This window comes from Mesoplodon mirus (genome assembly GCF_964341445.2).
Source record: "Mesoplodon mirus genome assembly, chromosome: 8".
NCBI classification, from domain to species: domain Eukaryota; kingdom Metazoa; phylum Chordata; class Mammalia; order Artiodactyla; family Ziphiidae; genus Mesoplodon; species Mesoplodon mirus.
The window spans coordinates 51315681-51335169 of record NC_138984.1 but is presented as its reverse complement, the minus strand read 5'-3'; the positions used below and the strand labels follow the sequence as shown (position 1 = coordinate 51335169).

The following is a 19489-nucleotide window of genomic DNA, read 5'->3' as shown; positions in this document are numbered from 1 at the left end:
GTTAAATTCTTGGCACAATTCATATTTAAATTTCTTACTTCATCCTTCTAGGACTCTGAAGAACTAGAAGAACTGAAAGAACTGGCAAGACTGGAAGAAGCTGACTCGATGGGCCCAACTCCAAATGAGACACCCCAAGAATTTTAGTAGGAATGGAGACACTGGTTGTTTTCTTCTCCAGAAAGTAATAAACACGTTTTATCATTAGTACATGTGCATAGTGTTGACTATGTGTGACACACGATTTACTCACAACCATTAAATATAAAGAACATTTCCTTTTTTTTAATTGGCCCACACATTTACTCTGAAATAAAAAAGGTCCTCAGCTAAAACAGGAACTGAAACAATCAATTAAGGTAATCTTTAAGATAAAAAGAAGATGCAGCCACATAATATTTAGTTTATGTCAGTTTAGATTAAATATAAAAAATAAAAATAGAGAAAATTAAAAGCTAAGATGTTACAGAACTATCTTAAAAATATTATAATTCCCCCCAAAACACTGTATTCACTAATTTCATAAAGATTAAAATGTTATTTCGGCATCATCATGCTCTAATATGGAGAGTGTGAGTTACAATCTTTTCTGAGGGATATCTGACAATATCAGAAAAAAAATTATCCACTTTCAGAAATTTGTCATATAGAAGTGTTCAAACAAGTATGTAGACTACATGGAAGTGCTGCCTAAATGTAGAGAACCCTGTATGTATGTCTAAACTCTGTTTCTTCCAGAAATACACTGAAGCGATAGGAAAAAAATGAAAAGGCATAAATCTTTGGTAACAAAGGAGACAACAGAAGAAAGAAGACCTAATGAGAGATGCCACCAAATTCTAGAAGATGAAAACTGGAGCAAAGAATAAGTGGAGAAGGGAAATTTGAGCAGTTAAGTTCCTGTAGGGGAGACACTATGCAGAAGGCAAGCTAATGGAAGCCTCAGGGCCTAGGTAGGACTCAGAAATTGTAGGCAGTGGCATAGAAAGGAAGACTTGGGCTTGATAACATGTCTGTAAGGGGGAGGGGGTCGTTACACACCCAACTTCTCCTCACCATCTTAAGAAGTGATGCTGACAAGGAGGACTCTACATTCAGGAACATCAGGAACAGAAGGTGGCCAGACAGAAAGGGAGAACGACCTAAGAATCATGATAGCCAGCCAGATGTATTAGACCTCCTCCCTCCTCCCTCCCCTAATCTCCAACAGAGTTCCACTCTTCAGCTGGAGGTGACTGCATGTGAAAAATTATTTGCAGGAATCACTTGAATCCTAGGATGAAGATACCTTTCTCCAGAGAGGATTTTTTTTAGCGTCTGCCAAGCACCTTGGGGCACTACTAATCTAGGACCACTTGTAATCCACGTTCTACACTTGAGATTCAAGACAAAAAGAGTAACACAAACAGGGCTGAACATCTTGGGGGTGGGGGGGCTGTGAATCATTTCCAGTTCACTGTTACCCTGAAGGTATAACTCTTTGGGGTATTTATGTAAAGAGGGTGAAAGGGAATTTAAGCAGAATTCCTTTCCACTCCCACTCTGGGCAGTCTTTGGGTTTTGATTACGGAGCCCCTTGCTCCACAAGACCACCAAGACTCAGCTGAATCTTAACAAATGTTACTTCTGGATCAGCGAATGTCCTCACATCAGCACAGTGGCTTCCAGGGCTTTCCTTGATTTTAGCCTAGAATAAACACCTCACTGCCCTTTTAGCTCTTCTTTAGAAAATTTTCTCTTTATATACATATATATATGTGTATATATACATTTCAAAAAAGTTGTCCTTAAGGGAAAAGTTGATCTAAATAACCTAGCCTACCAGTACTGGAAGCAGCAATCTGTATGTTATTTTACTTCTGTAATTTCATAAATTTGATTATTCTAAGGAAAGTAATTTTATAGGACACTGAAAAATGCAAAGCAATTAGAATCAGCACTGATAGACAAGTACTTTTGGAGATTTATCTCAATGAGATATAAAACACACTGAACAGTATAAGACACACTGAACTTGTCTATATGAAACACCATTATATTATGATAAGATTTCTTATGGAATAAATTATAAGAATACACATTGAAGTATGCCTCAGTACACAGAGGCTGAGAATACAAAGTCACAAATAACACCTCCAGTTCTTAATAATATACAAGTAGTTAAATTCAGAGGGACTTCCCTGGTGGCTCAGTGGTTAAGAATCCGCCTGCCAATGCAGGGGACATGGGTTCGATTCCTGGTCGGGAAAGATCCCACATGCCACGGAGCAACTAAGCCCACGTGCCTAGAGCCCATGCTCCACAATAAGAGAAGCCACCACAATGAGAAGCCTGTACACTGCAACAAAGAGTAGCCCGTGCACTGCAATGAAGAGTAGCCCTCCCTCACCACAACTAGAGAAAGCCCACGCGTAGCAACGAAGATCCAACGCAGCCAAAATAAATAAATTAATTAATTTTAAAAAAATAATAAATTCAGAGAAATCTGAATTATAACTTGGGATTATTAAGAAGGATCTCTAAGAAAACCACTGTAAAGCACTGTGCAATTCCAGAAAACTAAATCCTCAGGACTAGCTTTGTTTTGCAGAAATCTAAATGATAATGGGCACAATGCTAGAAATGTAAAGTTTTCATATTTACGGTTGACCACATGAAGAAGACTTCTGAAAAATACTCAACTAAATCAGGATTTAGTGTTTGAGAAGCAAAAAAATAAAAATAAAAAGCCCTTAAATACCAAAACATAATCATGTGATTTTCTAAAAGTCTTACAACTAACATTAAATCATTAATAAAATAGGCAAGTTTTTATGAAGGTAAAAAGAAAAGTTAAGGAAAATCACATAGATTACTAAAATCAAAAGTTTTAGAGAAAAAAATGTTTTTGTATCCTAAACCATCTTGGTTTGGGGGTATACTAGATTTAATGAGAAACCCAAGCTAATTCACACCCATGTATCTCCAAAGATAATAAATCTAAGCTCTTACACAAAAAGTTTCTTTTGTCTAGTTTTTTAACTCAGGTTTAATATTACCAAATATTTGAAAAAGAATCCAGCCAAGAAATAACACTCTTGAGTCAGAAAACTCATAGTATTAAAAAGGAAGTCAACACTATACTATTATGACATCAACTTTAAATTAAATTTTAATATCTGAGAAAGAAAATATGGTTTCCATATTCCAAGATACAAAAGAGAAATGTTAAAACATAAGCTCCTTCCATTTCTTTTAAAGAATAGGAATGTATTTGATAACATTGATACTTGAGGACACAGCTAAGACAGCTAAGTTTATAAAAGGATTACTGAAAGACTATGACAAAATCTGAACTGAAAAAATATCCAGAAATAATGAACAATATCTAACAACATAAATTATTAAAGGAACAACAATAAAGGTCTAAAAAACGAAATCACACAAAATACAAGATGTAGAAAGCCTGGTTCAAGTCTGAATATGAAAACATAAGAGGGGAGGGGGACAGGGGAAGAAGGAAGGGAAAAGGAGGAAAGGAGAAGAAGGAAGGGGGAAGGGAAAAAAAGGTACATGGTTCCAAGTTGAAAACAGGATGGTATAGCTATGTAAAGTGCTGATGCTATCTTAAATTATATCAGTAAGTATGGTGTCCAGGGTAAGTAGATGCACCCTCACTACTCAGATCTCTAGCTGAAGTTTATTCTCAGTTCAGGGCACCAGCCTCTAAAAGTGACACCAATAAGATAGAATTTGTAACAGAAGAGAGTGAGAGTAAATATGAATATACTTCACCTAGGGAAGAGAAAGGTAATACCAACAAAAGTTTTTAAATATGTGAAGGGTCATCTTGTTAGAGGCAGTCTCTACCTCTTGATGTAAGAATGAGGACCAATCAAAAATTACTATTTAGATATTAACATAACTAGAAATATGCAGTAATTGATAAGACTGCCTCATTTTCAAGAAGACCAAATCATCCACCCAGAAAAATGTATATTTCGGCATCAGATAAGGGTGGGTTAGCTGACTGCTAAGATCTCTTGCATTTCTCAAGACAGTGTAGTAGGGTACTAGTATAAGCTCTGGAGCCAGATAGACTATATAGATTCAAATTAAATGTTTCACCACTTATTAGCATGTGAGCCTGGACAAGTTACTTAATCTTTCTTGGTCTTACTTTTCTAATTTGTAAAATAGGGACAACAGTAGTTTTAAGGATTTAAAGGAGTTAATAAAAAATATATAAAGAGCTTAGAAAAGTCCTAGAACAAAGTAAAGAGTAAGGAAAGCTACCTATTTTTATTTTTGAATCCAACAGGTATTTACCAAGCACTACTATGTGCTGGACACTAATTTAGCACCAAGGTTTTTTTAACTAATTAATTAATTAATTTTTGGCTGTGTTGGGTCTTCGTTTCTGTGCGAGGGCTTTCTCTAGTTGTGGCAAGCGGGGGCCACTCTTCATCGCGGTGTGCGGGCCTCTCACTATCGCGGCCTCTCTTGTTGCAGAGCACAGGCACCAGACGCGCAGGCTCAGTAGTTGTGGCGCACGGGCCTAGCTGCTCCGTGGCATGTGGGATCTTCCTGGACCAGGGCTCGAACCTGTGTCCCCTGCATTGTCAGGCAGATTCTCAACCACTGCACCACCAGGGAAGCCCTAGCACCAAGGTTTTAAGAGAGTTTATAATTGAGTTTTTATTCTAGTGAGTGACATAAGATGCATGACATGAAAGGTCACAAGTAAAATACAAATAAAGCTGGATAAAAAGAATAAAAAGTAATGGTTGCTATTTTTAAGTGTGTTCAAGGAGGGATATTCTGATAATTGAAAATACATGAATGTTATGAGAAGACAAGCTGAGACAGTATCTTAGTGAAGAGTATTTTGAGATGACACAATAGCAAGTAGGCCAGCCAGGATGGAGGAGTGTAAAAGGTGAGAAAAAGTGGAAGGCCAGATCCTCTAGGGGCCTTGCAGCATTGTTAAGGACATCAGATATCTTGAATTCTCATAGATATGAATAGACTAGTTTTTATTATCACATCATAGTACTCAACCCACCACATTAAATGGCAAAGAAGCACTAAAAATACAAACAGTTCTAGAAGCATCTGCTTATTCAGTCTGAAATAAAAAATCGTTGGCAAAAGCTAAATTACTGGACCATAATTCTTCTATTATCTCATACTGAAAGGAACACAAGAAAGTATATTAAAGATGAGAAATTTGTCCCCTGAGGCTTCTAGGCTTGCTGCTCATATTCTTGAAATGTTTTAAAGCTAAAATCAATAAAGACTATATTACCTTAAGTTCAGCAACTTGTGACGAAATATGCCACATAAGGCTTTCACTTAGGAACTTCATACCATATGGGCCTAGGAGTTCTGATAACGACCTCATTTCTGAAAGGAAATGGAATTAATTTTATACTTTGACAGAGCAAATATTTTAAGAAGCAAATTATTAATGGAAAACCCTAAGAAAAGTCAGTAGAATAAATAAGAACACAAATGCAAAGCTAAGTCTAAGATACAATGTATGATTATCCATATAGTTGAATGAAAATAGTCATAACAGAATCAAAACCAAAAGAATCAAGCTTTCTTCATTCTCTAAAACATGTCAGAGTATTATTCACCTGATATGTCAGAATATTCCTCTGCGTTAAATGTTAACTCATTTTCTGTAGGTAAGTTCACAAATGCTTTCATTGCAGGGAAATAAGCTATATGACCATTGCTGACTTGTCTTAACAAAGTTTCCAGATACCTAAGGTGAAAAGTAAATTTACAAATGGAGAAATTAATTCAAAATTTATTATGGTATACATTACTGCATATAATTTTAAAGTTGACTAATAACTTGAATGAGCAATTATCCATTAAAAAAAAACTTTCAGAAGGCATTCATTACAAATAAACTTTATATCACTCCAAATTTCTAAATATGTTCCTTACCAATTTGTGTACAGACTTGTAATTGTTGGCTCTCCATGACTGTCTAAATGTTGTGTTTGTTGAAGAAGCACATTATTAAATACTCTTGTAATATCAATTTGCACATAGTTTTCTATTGACTGGAGTACAGTCATATATGCTCTTACACTTGTTAGAAGCTCTGATGGCTTTGCAATTTCCTGTGTGGCTTGATTATACATAGTCATTCCAACAATTGACCTGGGGGGTGGTTAAAAAAAGAATTAAGAAGTTCTAATTGTTGTATCTATATAAACAGGCCATTCAATCTACTGATCTCTAATATTAAATAAGCAATGAAATTTTAAATACACTTTGTTACAAGTTCATGAAATTACTACGTTTATCTTCCAAAGAAACAACTTTAAAAAAGAATATACACCTAAAAGGTATAATGAAATGGGAATGCAAGTGATTAAAAAAAATACTAAGGGCATCAGTAATAAAAATTATTTAAGAATAAAGAGGTTTAAAAAATTCCTTTAACATGATATGCTGTCTCCAGCAAGTACAGTGGACTATTTAGTCCATAGCCTGAATTCCTTTGGCACTGTTATGTGCCAGTAGTTTTTTAGGCTTTATATATATTACCTGCAATCTTCATATTTAATAACCCTACTATGCAGTTATCACCACCATTGCATAGAGGGGGAAAAAAAAACAACAACTAAGGTGTAGAATTCAAGTAAACTGCTCAAGGTCACTTTGCTTGGATGTAGTGGGTCTAGGATTTGACCCCACACCTGCCTGACTTAGTGCTACCTCTCAACAAAATGCATGACAATCAAAGCATGGCAACAACAAAAGCTTTATTGTACAATAATCACTCACACCATATAAAACACAGATCTGTTTGGTTTATATCCCAAGAAACTGTATAAGCCTAAAAGGAAACAAATGTTGAAAATACTTTCCTAAACTATCTTTTCCCACATTAGCCACCTTCTTTAAAACTCCCTGAGCATTAGATTTACACAGATCTTAGACTTGTATTTGTAAGGATGAATCCTTAAAGACACCAGACAAACCCCATCACTAGTAACAGTCCCAGAAGAACAACTCAAGACAAAAACTGCTATCCTTGTACACAGCCCCTAAGTCCTAAGATTGTGCTCAAGTGATCAGCAAAAATCATCAAACTAATACTCACAAGCTATTTGTCCTGGCAAAAAAATCTTTCCCAGGTAAACAAGTTTATATAGCTTTGCCTTGATCCTGATCACTAAGTAGATGTTTGGTAAAAAGAACATCTGCTTCTCCGTGGATTAATGGACCAGACTGTTTACAGAAGGAAAACAAGGGAGCTGTAAACTAAACCCTACCTTCCACCCACCACTCCCTACCCCACCCAGTTGAGAGCAATAAATACCAGAAGGCGTAATGTCCCTTTGGTCTAAATACTGGAGCAGTCTGGGTTTCACTTTCAGGATGCCTACCTTACTAAAGAAGAGCAAAAGATAGTCTTTGCTCAACACTGGACTGTTCTCAGCTGATGACTTAACACTCAATTTACTGCCCATTTAAATATTCTACTTTGTTCTATAATTGTCGAAGCTCTAAGCTTTATACCGTTTCATTACTACTCATAGTACTTAACAAACACAATGTTATGCATATGGCACCAACACGTTACTGACTACAACCTTTTGCCAAACTTTTTGAAAAACCTTTGGCAAAATTTTGTTTCATAAATTGCCTTAAGGCCTTCAAGAAAAACATGTTGAATCAATATTTTCTTTAATAAATAAGTATGTAATTTTAGAAAAAGGCTGAAGCAATATTTACAAAATTAAAAGATTTCTGCCTTGTTACATAAAATATCATTTCAAGAAACATATATGTAACTTATAAAATTAGAATTGAGCGCCTCAAGAGTCTAGAATTCTACTGGCATAACAGCATACGTTGGAATTCACAAGACTTAAGTGTTCATCTACCCTGAGGTTTTCACACATTTGACTGTGATCCACTATAAGATACGTATCTAAGCAACACAACACAGTACACACATACATAAACAGTTTCATGAAGCAGTATTTCTACTTACTACATGCAATGCACTGATTTTTTTTCCTATTTCTTTTTCCTTCTTTACTTCCCTCCTTCTTCTTTCTTCCTTTAAATATTGACTACAACCTTCTAAACTGATTTCATGATCCTACTGGGTTGCCACCTGCCCGCTGAAGTACACTGATTTGCTCTAATCTTCTCCCTTTTTCTTACAAGGAAGTTAAGACTCACAGAGATTAACTGGCTTGTCCAGTGTTACAACTAGTTAATAAATATGGGATAAGAATCTGGATAATTTAAGTAATTCCCAGTTCACCATTCTTTATACTTCCCAGTTCATTATTTTTTATACTACCGTTTCTACTAATTTATATACCATTTATATACCATTTCTACTAATGCTTTCCCTCATAAAAGTAAACATTGCATAGATATGAAGAATAAATATAACGAACACATTAACTAAACCAATAAACAAAAACAGTTTATACTCTTTCTTACTTAGTAAAGCGGATTTCCAGATGAGAAGTCAAATATTCTCGTGGGGTAAAGGTATGTTCCCAAACCACCATGTTTGGTACATAATTTATAGAGAAACACAACTCAGAAAGTGCAGTGTGCAATTTATCAAGGCTGAAAAAATATTATTAAACAGTAAATAAAAAAAATTTTTTTAGCATTTCATCACAGCAATACAAAATTAATTTTATAAACATATCAGACTTTATTTGGGAATAATAACTGCAAAGTCGATTTTTTCTCTCTTAAGATCTGAACTGACAAGTTCAGAATCTCTAAGGGTATCACTAACCTTTGAGAGCAATTGTCTAAAGATGGCACCATTCGTTTCTTCATTCAGATGGTGACTATACTGACTTAATATACAAGAAAGAGCTTATTCTGCACTCATAAAGAATTATTTCCAACTCCTGCTGTACTTTCTGTTCTGGAGGAAGAAAGCTGTCTATAAAATGGCCAATAGCTTGCTCAACATAGGAAGCAAGGAAGTAGGAAATTTACTTTAGACAAAAAGTATTCACCTATTATTGCTCATCTATACCTCTCCTACAAGCAAACAGCACTGAATGCTATCTAGTCTAATATACCCATTAAAAAAAAAGGACATCAAGTATTTTCTAATATATGACAAGATGCCAAGATAGTGTCAGACATCTGATTTTAAATAAACTGAAAATTACAGACTGCTTATAGTATACCCCCCAAATTTTCAGATAGATTCTTGGCCTTCAATATTCAACACGTAAAGACAAATGACATCTATTACATGTATTTTCTTCAAAAATCCAAAATATGTATTTTGAGATGAAATAAGCACTTACTGGCTAATCAAGTTCACAAAGGTCAAAAAAATTAACAACTGGGAAATGAAGAATTTACAATTACCAGCGTTTCCTCAGTACTAATGCCATACAAAAAATGAAAAAAATCTCCTCTACCTGTAACAACAAGATACAATAATAGTGGATGGCTTACTTGGTCACTACCAGCCTGTTTTTCCTCATGCTCTCAACTCCTGGTTTTTCCCTTTCAGGTTCCCCTTTCTTACCAGTCTGTTTTTTTGACTTCTTATTCACTGCTTGACTGATGGTTTTGGCACAATGCTTGGGCAGCAACTAAATTTAAAAAGAAATGAAATCATACAAACCAATTACTTTGAAAACATTAACTACTGAAACAAACCTTAGCTAAATCCAGACTATGTGGCAAATATGCTAGCACTAAGAAGAGAGGTAATAGGTGAGATGTAGAGTTTACCTAGCCAGCTTGGAGAGCCCACTCAGCTTGGTGAAAAACAGAAACAGGTAAATCTAGTGTGAAGAAACACTTCATAGAGGTAGTTATATCAAAGCTACAGTTAAAGGACAAGTTAAAAAATACCAGGCAAATGAGGAATAAGAAAGAACATTCTACTGAAAGGAAAATGGCCTATGAAGACCAAGACTATGATAGGATATGATGTGTTCAGAATCTAGTTAGAATGACTAGGTAGTGGAGTATAAAGTACAGGGTAGAGTGGTTTGAGCTACTTTAGGAAGGGACTTGAATGCCAAGCTAGAAGCTTAATTTTAAACTGTAATCCTAAGGACAGAGGGAATTTTTAAAAAACCTAATAATGGAGCTTCACAACATGAGGTAATGAGATTTACTGAGAGTGTGAGAATAAAATTTAAAAATGGAAAAAAACTAGCTAAGAGATCATTTTCTTGCCTTCCTACACAATTTTCCTATCTGTAAGGAAACATTTAAATTATCACCTGGTCACTAAGAGTACACTGTTCAGTGCAAATATCAGTGATGAGATTTCTAGCTTGTTTGGCCATTTCATCGAGGAACATATTACATAAGGAAAGACTGCGATCTCCAATATGATGTCTCTGTTAAAGCAAAATAGTAACAATAATAAAAATTATAAGAAAGTACTTTGAATTAAAACACTTTTTAAATAAACATGGAAAATAAGGTTCAATCTATTCTACAATAAGGAGCGAGGATGGGAGATGTTATAGATTTCTTTTATCTCTCTTAACAACTAACCTACCGTATTGTATTTGCACACAACTGACATAAAATAAGTACCTGGTGATTATACAATTATGATTGCAAGGAATCTGAAAGGATCAGTGTCTTCCTTAACATGAAAAACTATTAATTTTCAAATTCCAATGTCCTATATCCAGTTCTTAAATACTAAAATATCAAACACACAATACGAAAGATCAGATTTAGAGTTATATTTTCTGATCTCACCTGATTATATACAAAAACCTTGAAAACACAGAATTTTGTAGTGTATAAACAGAAAAGAAATGTTAAAATATTTAAATAAAATCATTAGATATCAACTCAGTAAAACAAACAAATTCACAAGGCATTCAACTCTCTAAAATCAAACTCCCCATCCCAGAAGAGAAAAAAAAAAAAAGCTGACCATGAATGCATTTTCTGAACACAACAGGGGAAAAAAGAACATTATATCTAATGTTCAGGAGATTATATACGTATATGTAGATACATACACTCACTCAAATCAATCTATCTCTAGCCTACAGAATTCTGTATCATTTTAGTTTTGGTGGGTGTTGCAATAGTTTAATGGGATTTTCTTGTCAATGGTAACTGGAATGTTGAGTATATAATGCTGTACAACTTTGCACTATACAGTTGTAATACTTACAAAGAGACAGCTTTTAAAAAAATTTTTATTGGAGTATAGTTGATTTAAAATGTTGTGTTAGTTTCTGGAGACAGATTTTTATAAGTTTTCCTTCCCTGATCTTCCATAATAATACAACAAACATATGCAGTCATTACAAACATTATTTCTATGCTGAAATAAATGTAAGATAATATAAAAGAATATAAAAATACTTAAACATGTAAAATAACTGTTCCTAGGTGTACCATGCCACCTTATAATGTATTTTAAATGCCCTTTAAAACTTGAATAGGAAGCAAAACCTAAAGGGATCTACAGACCAGATACAATTAAATAATGGTTCACTTTATTTAAGGAAAAATTTCAAATTATAAACATTTGCGTTTTATTTAACCAAATTCTGACTCCTGAAAGATAAAACATCCCTTGCTATCCCTTCTTCCTGAAAAAAAAGAACTCTGAACTAGCATTGCTTCAAACTTACTAGACTAACTTATTTAAAATACAGATCTGATTTCACTACTTCCCTTCAATGGCTCAAAAATGCTAAGACTGGAAGGAAAACAACTAAGATTTCTTAACTCTGGCTCTGTGCTGAGAACAGAGGATAATAGCGGAAGCAAAGAGACCACTTAGGAGACAATAACAATCATCCAGGCAAAAGATGATGTGGCTTGTTCAAGGGTGAGAAGAGGCAGGAGTTTGAACATATATACATATATAAAGGCAGAGCTAAAAACAGAAAGGCTTCAAGTTGGGGTAGATGTGGAAAATCAGTAATTCTATTCTGGACATGTTACACTTCAGATGGCTAAAAATACCTAAGTTGCAGCAGGATATAGAGAAAATCTAACTCGAAGGGAAAGGTGTGGGCTGCAGATATAGATTTAGGAGACATTAGCATATGGAAGATTTTTAAACAATGAAACTCGAAAAGATGAGTGAACTACTCTACTGGATGGTACAGTTATAGCAACACGATAATTAGTTTCTCATTAGTACTGGCTACCATTATCTGGGACTACTGCTGACCCAGAAGGGTGTGAATTTCAAATCTAGTTCAAAAGGTACCATCTTTCTTCAAATTCACTGTAAGTATTACAGCTTAAAATAAAGGCTCAGAATTAAGAAGTTGTTCTAGAGGCCTTTTCTATGACCTTTCTGATCTAAATGAGATGAATGGCTAAAACTACAAAGCAAGACTGCACTGAGAACTATTAACTGTGCACACCAACTTACTCTTTCCTCATCCTTAGGTGAATTCCCTCATCACCCTCAATGTTCCCAGAGTGCCCCATGTATATTTCTACCACAACACAGATCATCAGATCACGGATATGTCTAGGGTAAAGACTGTGTCTTTGCATCCTTTCAATCACAGGTTTAAGAAGGCACAGCTGGAATATAACAGGCTTTAACAAGTTAGCTAAATGAAAAACAGAAGAGTACCACTTACTAGCTATATGAATATAGGGATCAGTCCACCAGAAATTATCAGTAGTTCTGACTATGCTGTTACTTTGTTGTAATAATCAAATGCAACAAAAGATAAGAAGTGCTGTATAAATTTTATGGCTCTATATAAATATAAACACACTATTAATTACCTGTTATAATTTTTTGGTAAGAATTGAGTCTTACCCCATTAAGGAACCATAACTTTACTAAAAAAATGAGGTAGAAACATTAAATGATATGGGTTAGATGACGCTAGATAAAATAATGATGAAAGTGGTATGAAAATATGGTTAAGGAGGGACAAATGTTAACTGGAGGAATGCTGAAAATCTTTTTGGAGGAGGTGGATTTAAGCTGATCACTGAAGAAAAAGTAAGAGTACGACAGGTAGAGGTGTAGTGAAATGAATTTTATGTATGAGGAAAAAGCCTCTAAGATGCCAAAAAGTAGACTAGTAAATTAGTACAGTTTACCTAAGGTGGGATAGTTACAGTAGGGAGTGGAAAGTAGAAGACTGTGAGTATATCTTGGATAAACGAAATGTGATATATACATACAATGGATTATTATCATTCATAAAAAGAAAGTTCTGATATATCTATAACACGGATGAGCCTTGAAACAGTATGCTAAATGAAATAGGCCAGACACAAAGGGACAAACATGGTATGATTCCACTTATATGAACTCTCTAGAAGAGGCAAATTCATAGAGACAGAAAGCAGACTGGAGTATACCATTCCAATGGAACGCTGAAGGATGGGGAGTTATTGCTTAAGGGTATACAGAGTCTCTGGTTGGGGTGATGAAAGTTTTAGAAATGAACAGTGGTGAGGCTGCACAACACTGTAAAGGTAATTAATGTCACTGAACTATACATTTTAAAATACTTAAAATGACATTTTTATGTTTATATACTTTTTTTTCTTAAAGACAAAAAAACAAAAGAAAAAAAAAGAATGGGGGTAGCGATCAAATTGTTGAGGATTTTAAATGCCTAAGAAATTTTTACTTTCTCCATATGCAATGGAGAACCACTGATGGCTCTTTAAGAAGGAAAGAGGCACTCTGGTGGCATTGTGTTAGTCTTTAAGGCAGATATTGAAGGAAGAAAACTTATTTAGCAGTACAGATGAAAAACAGTGAAAAGCTGAACTACAATATACCACACAAATAAAATTAAGAGGACTTGATGGGTAACTAATAGGAAGGATGATGGTGAGGAAAAACTGACAGTATATCTTAGGTGTCACGATTGGGGGAAAAAATCTTTTAATTGTAAAAAATCTACAAATCTATTAAAACTGGTGGTATTATATCCTCACAGGTATTAATCCTAAAAGCACTCCCTAATAAACTTCCTGCAGGCTAATTTCTGTCTGAGTTTGCTTCCAATGGAATGTTGAAAAACAATCTGCAACAGATACTACTTAATGCTTAAAGGTAATAATAATGCTGCTATTCGTAAGTTTCTTTTCGACACGTTCTGCAGCTCTAAGTAAAGGGATTCAACACTAAGTTAAATTATTTTTTAAAATACTATTTAATTTTAATATATATTCTTACCATACAAAGTGATATTTCTTCTTGCAAGATTAGAAGAAATACTGAGAGTACATTTTTGATAGATACTTGGTATCTGTAAAACTTAAGTAGTTCAATTACTCAGTAACTGTGTGTGCCTGTATGTGAATATATTACAAATACCAGCAAATCTGGATTGTGCTTACTGTATCTATTATATTGACAAGTCAGTGAAATTCTTCTTTGAAATGTTTATGTTTAGTCAGTAATCTCTCCAATTTTCAAGTCTTTTCAGTGAGCGTTTCAGAGGAAAACTAAGCATTCAAAAATCAATCACTATATAACTTTACCATAAATATTAATACCTGACTCTATTTATTTTAATAAAGGTAATTCCAAGTGACTTTATGATATGTTCTTATAAACATGGATGTATATTTATCTGATTATTCAAATACATGTCTGTATCATATATCTATTCAAGCATTCTTCTGATTCTGCATAGAGATGCATTAAGTGGGCAGCTAGATTAGATAAGTAGGACTTTGTGAGTCTTTGTGAACATTCGGTCAGCTTTATGTTTGGAGTAGTTTATTCTGAATACCATATAAATCACAATACTACTCTGAAATTACCTCTTCTGGACACAGTTCATGTGTGCAACTCATAAAATGAGTGCAAAGTAGTGGGAATGCAATTGAGTATCTTGACTGAGAGGGTAACTCCAAACATTGCTGAAACATCTTCTCAAAAGCACGACTATAAAAACTATAAGGAAACAAAAATTAGAATCACAATTTTTATAGTTAAAATTAAAATTTTATGAAACAGTACCTTATAATTAATTTAATTTGATTCAAGTGAGTAAAAATTACCAACTGTAGCATTTATTCTCTTAGGAAGAGAAAAGTTATTTTTCCAAAGAGTTATCTCTTACACACCAATAATCATTTCAGAGTAATAAAAATATTATTTATATAACATTAACACATTTTTAAATAAAAAAATTAAAGAGAAGATAAACCATATCTATGGCATATGAATATATGACATTCAAATCTTACATCATCAAATTTTATCAAAGCTAAGTCACTATCAATTGTAAGAAACACCATTATTTTATGTACCACTAAGAAAGAAAAACATTGTCAATTAAACAATGACACACCATCAATTTTAAATTGCTTCCGGATTTAAGAAATGTTAAATCTAAAAGAATGTGGGGTGATAAAATATAGTACATCTTGGAATAATGAAGACAAACAGAGGTCGTAAACATGTCTTTATCTTGGATATGACAAAGTAAGAATGTGGTTAAGAGAAAATATGGATAAAAATTAATTAAATGACTGAAAATTTGCAAATTTTAAACATTATTCAAAGTGCCTTTATTTCCAAGAAAGAGAAGAGGAATTTCTGATTGCTGTATCCTTCTTTTGCAATCGGAACCTTTCTGTACCTCAAAAATACCTGAACGTAAAATGGTCCATTTTCTTTCCAAGGTAGCCTTTGGGTCAGACAATAGGATAGGGTTCCAAATAATCCTTAAAATTCTTACAAACTTGTTATGTGATAATTGTGTTTCAGGAGTTGCATTAAGAGATCCCTATGTCTTCCCCGCCTGGCGATTTGGATTTCTTCTGTAACACTGCTAATTAAAGCCATACTACAAACTGCAAAAATCAGTGTAGATTGTTTTTTTCCCCAAAAATAAAAGCAACGAGAAGCTTTTCATAATGATCTCTATTCAATACAAAGAAACTACTATCACTATCTACTGAGACTATCTCAGCATTTTAGAATTAAAGGGATCTACTAGACTATTCCCATCAGCTTCCCTAAAGGAAAAAAGGTCAGGAAGCAGAAACAGAGTTGTTACTGTACAGCTCTGGAGTAAGAATACTTAAGTTTGAGTCCTGACACCACTGTTTATTAATTTTATTACAATCAAGCTCACTTATTCATTTAGATATTTATTAAGTACCTACTATATTAGACATTAAGGAAACAAAAACATGACCTTCAAGAACCATATTATGGGGCTTCCCTGGTGGCGCAGTGGTTATGAACCTGCCTGCCAATGCTGGGGACACGGGTTCGAGCCCTGGTCTGGGAGGATCTCACATGCTGCAGAACAACAAAGCCCATGCGCCACAACTACTGAGCCCATGCGCCACAACTACTGAGCCCGTGTGCCACAACTACTGAAGCCCGTGCACCTAGAGCACGTGCTCTGCAACAAGAGAAGCCACCACAATGGAAAGCCCACGCACCATAACGAAGAGTAGCCCCTGCTCGCCCCAACTAGAGGAAGCCCACGCACAGCAACAAAGACCCAATGCAGCCAAAAATAAATAAATAAATTTAAAAAGAACCATATTATGTGGGGGAGAAAAAGAGCTGTAAAGTACTAAGTATAACAAAAGAGCTAAATGAAAGAAGCAAAGGAGAGTGGAGCACAATGGAGTGGATAGTCACCACATCATCATAATATTAATGTCTAAATTAATACTGCAGAGTGAAATTATGTGCTATTTAATTTCCAATGTTTGCTCTATTTAACCCAGATCCAAAACTTTTTTCCTTTAGTCTAATGACACCATCTGAAGTGACTGTTTTCACCTCCTCAAAGAAAGTGTAAAAAATAAATTCACATCAGTAAGAGTTGCTCTTATAGAGAAAAACAGATATAAAATCCCAACTTGGTAAACTTCATTTTATTGGCAAGTTGCCCACTATTCCATTTATTCTTAAGAGTCTATTACTGAACTGTATTAAGCACCACACTAACATAAAATAATCAAGAAATATACCTTTGGATAATAAAAATTTCAAATTCTGATTTAAAGAAAATTACAACATACCAAAATATGGAGAGATCTGATGTTTCCACCAACATTTCCACCAAGGAATCTACCATTTTTGTGTGAAAAATTATTGTATTCATCATCTTTCCAAGTTCTCTGTGATCTGAAAGACTAAGTGAAGCCTTAGAGACACTAGTATATGCCTGTAAAAGTAAAGCAAAAAACAAAAGTAGTTTAGGTAATGACTTTAGGTATAGACCAAGTCTACGGGGGGAAAGAAAAAAAGAAAAACACCCACTACTGAAAAATACTTAAAGTTTATTATGAGCAACATCGCCTTTTAAAAATTGTCTACAGGGACCCAAACTTGAAATTCCTATCAAGAATTTCTTTAAGGGGCTTCCCTGGTGGCGCAGTGGTTGGGAGTCTGCCTGCCGATGCAGGGGACGCGGGTTCGTGCCCCGGTCTGGGAGGATCCCACATGCCGCGGGGCGGCTGGGCCCATGAGCCATGGCTGCTGGGCCTGTGTGTCCGGAGCCTGTGCTCCGCAGCGGGAGAGGCCATGGCGGTGAGAGGCCCGCGTACCGCAAAAAAAAAAAAAAAAAAAAAAAAAAAAGAATTTCTTTAAATAAACTGAAATACTGTCCATAAAACAGAATCTAATACATGGGTCATTCATCTTGAATGCCCAAAATAAGTGAAGTTACAACATCAAAAGTATAAAACAATGAACTGTCACGGTGTCCCTACCAAAAGAGGTTTTCAATCTATTTCAAGAGAAAACATATATAGGAAACAATAAGATGAAAGTAGGTATTGCACATGTTGATTCAGGGAGGTTTTAGATTATACTGAACCATTAAAAACTGGATAACATAACACACTGTATTAACTGATGGATTCTAGAAAACCACTGTGAAGATGGTAAAATTAGTGTAGGTTGACCAAAAAGGCAATAGGTCTTAACCGAAACCATCAGGGTAGGCTGTGAGGGAAAGAAATTCCACTAAAGAGGTACCAACTCACAGAAAGCGAAACCTGCCCACGGATGGTGGACATTTCAGAAGGGTGAAGAACAAGAATAGGAGGGGTGCCTACAGAACAAAACACCTCTCACTATGGCTGTGGTTAGAGTGCAAAGAAGAGAAAGGAAATGGTGAAAGAAGAGATTCAACCAGATCCTGCAGACGCTTGAATACCATGTTAAAGAATTTAAACTTTTTGGTGAACCACCGAAGGTTCTGTGTGATGGCTAATTATTGTTTAGAAAGATTATTCTTTGTGGAAGGGGAAACAGAGAGAGGTGGGCAGAAAGGGAACAGGAGGCAGAGATCTGTTAGGAGGAAGTGGTGGCAATAATCCAGACAGGATTATGCTATGCTCTAGGGTCGTACAGTTCAAAAGTGTTTAATCTGGGAATGACTAGATGTGATGGGCAACAGAGAATTATGGATGATGGCCAGGGTTCTGGCTTTAAGGAGACATTCTTTCATAAATCTCATATATGTGCCTACACGCCCTGCTGGATATGTCAAAAACGCAAGGCCCAGACCACTCACTATCCAGGCCATTTCTGGGGGTTATATTTGCATCTATCAAACTTGAGAAATAAAGAAATGTGTCCCTCTGTAACAAAGAGCAAGTATGCTTACTGTTGATGACAAAACAGAGGGTTCCTCAAACTCAGTCCTCCTTAGCTGCAAGACATGACCAATGCAAAGCATTCATCTGGGTCTCTCTGTACTACCCACATGAGACACGGAAGCAAGGGAAAAATGATGTATATATACTGATGTTCATGCTACGTCCTGTGCAGTGAATTAAGTCCTTTGTTTCTGATCCAAGACCCCTATGTCTTCTGCTAGTACCCATGAAACATTAAGAGACTAAATAATTATTGCCTTTTAAGTAGGATAAAAATCAAACCTCAGCTTCTACAATGGGAAATCTCAGCTTCTACATGGAGGAAATTACCATTCACTGAGGCTGGCACATCACAAATCAGAGTTTTATATTTTGTTGTTTGTGTCTGCCAGTAAAGGGGAGAGAATGAGGAATATGATGGCAATAATCTAATGGCAAGATATATTCTGGACATTCATCACAAACTAAGTCTAACGGAAGTTTAATTTACCTTTCATCAGATTTAAAGTATAAAGAGAAACCAGTAGTGGCCATGAGTTCAACAAAGACTTCCATTAACTGAGCCTCATTTTAAAAATTCTGAATTAAAATATCACTGTGAAAATAAATTCAGATGAAATAGATGGTGACAAAATGAGATAATTTGATTTAAAACACTAATTTGAAATGCCTGACAACAATGGAAGAAGAAACATACATTACTAAAAAAGAATTGGTTTAAATAAAAGTCTAAGGTTTGAACAACCCAAGTAAATTAGAAGGCAGAAGAGAAGAAGCTAAATGAAAGAGTGACTGAAGATGCTTAAGGGACTAATGAGACACAGTGGAATGAGATGCCTTAGGAAGCAGAAAAAAATGGCAGAGAATACATATAGAGAAGGAGAACTCTTCTTTTAAGACTACAAAGACT

The 19489-nt window shown here is 35.0% G+C and overlaps 1 protein-coding gene across 2 annotated transcripts in view; it reads right to left on the bottom strand.

The window, feature by feature from the left end:
• The window catches only part of NCKAP1 (NCK associated protein 1), a 98579-nt gene that overhangs the window by 19777 nt on the left and 59313 nt on the right, over positions 1-19489 (bottom strand). For both annotated transcript variants that reach the window (XM_082629844.1, XM_082629845.1), the window contains exons 16-23: positions 16993-17138; positions 14764-14896; positions 10245-10364; positions 9463-9602; positions 8470-8601; positions 5941-6159; positions 5622-5752; positions 5288-5385 (exon numbers count right to left, since the gene is read on the bottom strand). In XM_082629844.1, coding sequence (XP_082485970.1) covers positions 5288-5385; positions 5622-5752; positions 5941-6159; positions 8470-8601; positions 9463-9602; positions 10245-10364; positions 14764-14896; positions 16993-17138 — 1119 coding nt within the window. The remainder of the gene's footprint in view (positions 1-5287; positions 5386-5621; positions 5753-5940; positions 6160-8469; positions 8602-9462; positions 9603-10244; positions 10365-14763; positions 14897-16992; positions 17139-19489) is intronic.